This window comes from Myotis brandtii, unplaced genomic scaffold (genome assembly GCF_000412655.1).
Source record: "Myotis brandtii unplaced genomic scaffold, ASM41265v1 scaffold1095, whole genome shotgun sequence".
Taxonomy (NCBI): domain Eukaryota; kingdom Metazoa; phylum Chordata; class Mammalia; order Chiroptera; family Vespertilionidae; genus Myotis; species Myotis brandtii.
Genome location: NW_005353733.1, coordinates 114244 through 118070, shown reverse-complemented (window position 1 = coordinate 118070; position 3827 = coordinate 114244). Strand labels below are relative to the sequence as shown.

The following is a 3827-nucleotide window of genomic DNA, read 5'->3' as shown; positions in this document are numbered from 1 at the left end:
ACCCGGGAGGTGCCCGGCCCAGGGCCCAGGCTCTGAGCAGCGGGCGGGTCCCTCCTCCCGGCTCCTGGCAGCCGCTCCCCTGTGGGGGCTCAGCCCTCCCTGTGGATGGTCCACGGGGCTGAGGTGGGGCCGGGCTGGCAGCAGGGGAGGTGGCAGGGGCCCAAGTCCTTCCCCGTCTCCCGGCCCTGGGACAGGCCCAACCAGGATCCCGTGCTTGGGTCTTGCTGCCTCTCAGCGGGTCGGTCTCTGGGAGGTTCCCCGTGAGCAGCAGGCCCCCTGGTCCCCGGCCGGACGGCCCCTTCCTGACCGGGCCGTCTCTGTTTTGCAGAACTTGCCCAAAGCATACCTTGGAGATTGCTGCTTGTCCGTACCCTCCCGGTGAGGCTGCTGGCTGGGGGGCGGGAGATGGCCGGGAGCAGGTCCCTGCGGGGCTGCGTCCTCCGTGGACGGTGTGCTACGTCGGGGATGGAGGCCCCGCTCCTGCCCTTGGGGGTGGCTGACCCCCAGCATCCCGGACCAGGCGGGAGCGGCCCCTGGTCTTCACGCCAAGTTTCCCTCGCAGGGGACAGGGGAGCCGGCAGAAAGGAACAGGCGTCGGGACCTGCAGGCCTCCCGGGTCCAGCCAGACGTCACCGCAGAGCCCCTGGAGGAGCCAGCATCCCTGTTCCCTCAGAGCGACCGCCAGCTGACACATGGCTGCGGGATGCAGATGCCTGAGCCAGCCCCGCGAGGCTGGGGGCAGCGGCCAGGCCCCCAAAGACGACATACGTGGTCAGGGAAGCTGCGGGCCCCACCCCTGGAGGCCAGCCCGCACCTGGCTGAGGAGGACACCACCTGCTGTGCCGGGGGCTTTGGTGTAGGAAGCCATCCATTGTCTTCACTATCAGAGGAGGGTAATCAAGAGCCCGGAACACGGTGAACCTGGAGCCCTGGCAGGGCCAGAGCTATGCACGGATTGTTTAGTGCAGACAGTGGGGGCTCAAGCAATTTCCTGACCAAATAGTCTCAGAGAAAATCTTTCTAATATTTCCTGACCTTTAATATAGTCTGTCTGTTACCAAAATTACCTGCCTGACTAAGAGCTAGATTTGTATTCAAAACTGAAAAGAAGGTTGGCAAGGCCTGAGCACGAGTGGAAGTCCATCCCCTTGGATTGGGCTTCCCACCTGGCTCCCAATATTTCCAAATTATTATTTCTCGTCTTCTCTCTGTCATTTGTGCGCGGCCCTTCTCCAGATCCTGAACCCTGAACCATGCAGGATGTGGGTCATCACACTTCGGCACCACTCGCGTCTCCCAACCGGGCTCCTGAGGTGCCTGACCTCCCCCATCCTGACGCAGCGTGTGAGGAACCTGGCCCAGGACGCTCTTGCCCCCCACCTGCCACCCCGGGCCCTCAGCTCAGCTGCTCAATTGTAGGATGGGCCCTCAGGCACCTTCTGGGGCTGGGACTGGGACTGTGGTCATGTCTGCACATCACATGACTCACAGACTTGGAAGCTATAGGGAGCAGCTCTAGGGTCAAGCCTCGGGCTGACCTGTGGCAGGACCACAAACAAGTCCCAGCCTGGAGGACAAAGCTCTAGTAGCATAATTAAGCCTGACCTTGTAGCCCTCCCTAATTCCTTCCTAAGTGTCGAATGGGCTGTGGGAGGTGCAGCAAGTGTTGCCAAGACAAGAACATTTGTATATGTGTTAATCTATCCTTGTTTTAATGATACTATAACATAAAGCATTAGCTTGCAGGCTGGGTCTTTTGTGTCCTCATCCAGGCACGGGAGATCCACCGAGCCCCAGCTGTATTCTCTTGTCTGTCTTTTCTTCGATCCTTCACCACCCCTCCTCGGGTTCGCCCTTGGCCGTGCTGGTGCGGCACATGTGGCGCCCAATGTGGGGCCTGAGTACAGGGGAACTGCAATTGCAAGGTGAAAGGACGCTCCAGTGAAGCACGAGCAGAAAGCAAAAAGTAAGGAAAGGAGCGAAGTTTGGTGTAAAACATGGGAAGTTCAGACTGTCCAAATCTGAGGACTATAAAGAAAAGTCAGACCCTCCAGAAGGAAATCTGACAGCACCAGCCTCGCATCGACATCTTTGCATCCACGACATCTTCAAGAGGAGCCAGAGCATCGTCATTGACAGCAGCAGCCTGAATGCTGAGGCCATCCCACAGAGGCTCGCCGACCTGCAGCAGCTGTGGGGCCTCCTCCTCGAGGAGACAGAGAAGTGGCACCGGCGGCTGGAGGGGGTGCACAGGACCCAGAGAAGCTCCTTGTCCCTTTGTTCAGAGTTGCCCCAATGATAGCGATGCGGAAAAAGACAACAAGGACTACGCAAGGGACCGAGGTGCTGACTAGCCTTGGTGAGCTGCCCGTCTTCTGTAAAGTCTTGTGTAGCCAAGTCCAAGGACTGTGAGTAAATATACACCAGCAGCAAGAGAAACTTTTATTTAGTAGCTGAAAATGTGAACACATCTGTAGTTTGATTTCTCTCTTATCACTGTGTCACATTGGCATTGTGTGTTATTGTTTTAATAGAGTTTTGTTCTTGATGTTCAAGTGTTAAAAATGTTAAACATGCCTGTAGTTTGATTTCTCTCTTATTACTGTGTTGTTTTAGCGTTGTTTTGTTATTGTTTTAATGGTCAGAGTCATGTTCAAGTTTACTTTTATTATAGTAGCTTAAAAAGAAAAAAAGGGGGAGATGTAGGAGGCGGCATGTAGTTGAGCGTGTTTGGGGAGAGACTTTAGCCCAGCGGTTCTCAACCTGTGGGTAGCGACCTTTTTGGCAGTCAAACAATCCTTTCACAGGGGTCGCCGAAGACCATCCTGCATATCAGATATTTACATGACGATTCATAACAGTAGCAACATTACAGTTATGAAGTAGCAACGAAAATAATTTTATGGTTGGGTCACAACATGAGGAACTGTATTTAAAGGGCCAGAAGGTTGAGAACCACTGCTTTAGCCTATGAGCACATTCCATTTCTCACCTGCATTGATCAATTGATTTTCTCCTCTGAACAACACCACTGCACTGGAAGGAAGAACTGTCCTCATGTATCATTCATTCACTCATCCATTCACCCACTCACTCATCCATCCATTCACTCACTCATTCCTTCATCCATTCACTCCCTCACTCACTCATTTCTTCATGCATCCACTCACTTCCTCATTCATCCATTCACCCATCCATTCACTCACTCACTCATTCCTTCATCCATTCACTCACTCATTTCTTCATGCATCCACTCACTCCCTCATCCACCTATTCACCCATTCATCCATTCACTCACTCACTCATCCATCCATCCATCCATCCATCCATCCATCCATCCATCCATCCATCCATCCATCCATCCATCCATCCATCCATCCATCCATCCATCCATCCATCCATCCATCCATCTATCCATTTACTCACTCATTCACTTATTCATTCACTCTCATTCCTTCATCCTTCCATTCACTCACCCTTTCATTCACTTATCCATCCAACCATCCATCTTGGCCAGTCTTCTACCCTCTCCCGGTGCCGTCTGTTGTGAGCTGTGGGTCAGATTTCTCACCCAGGACCTACCACTAATGGCTGCAGAGGGAGTTCTGATCCTGGATCCCCAGTCAGGGGCCCTCCCAGCCACCTCCAGAGTCTGTGCCACAGGCGGGCTGCCCATCCCAGGTGGTGGCACCAGCAGAGCCAGAACCCTGGGCTTACCCAGCCTGGGGCCCTGTTCATACTCCCAGAGCCTCTGCGGGGTCCCCAGCTGGCCAGCCCCCCTGGCTGTGTGCCCTGGTTGGCCCTGCTCCTGGCTGTGCGGGGCTCCT

General features: G+C 54.5%; 1 protein-coding gene across 1 annotated transcript in view; it reads left to right on the top strand.

The window, feature by feature from the left end:
• LOC102239131 (tumor necrosis factor receptor superfamily member 14-like) overlaps nt 1-1190 on the top strand; it is a 25297-nt gene extending 24107 nt beyond the window's left edge. The window contains exons 7-8 of the mRNA XM_014543611.1: nt 329-378; nt 563-1190. Of these exons, the coding sequence (XP_014399097.1) occupies nt 329-378; nt 563-919 (407 nt within the window). The 3' untranslated portion in view covers nt 920-1190. The remainder of the gene's footprint in view (nt 1-328; nt 379-562) is intronic.
• The last annotated feature ends 2637 nt before the right edge of the window (nt 1191-3827 follow it).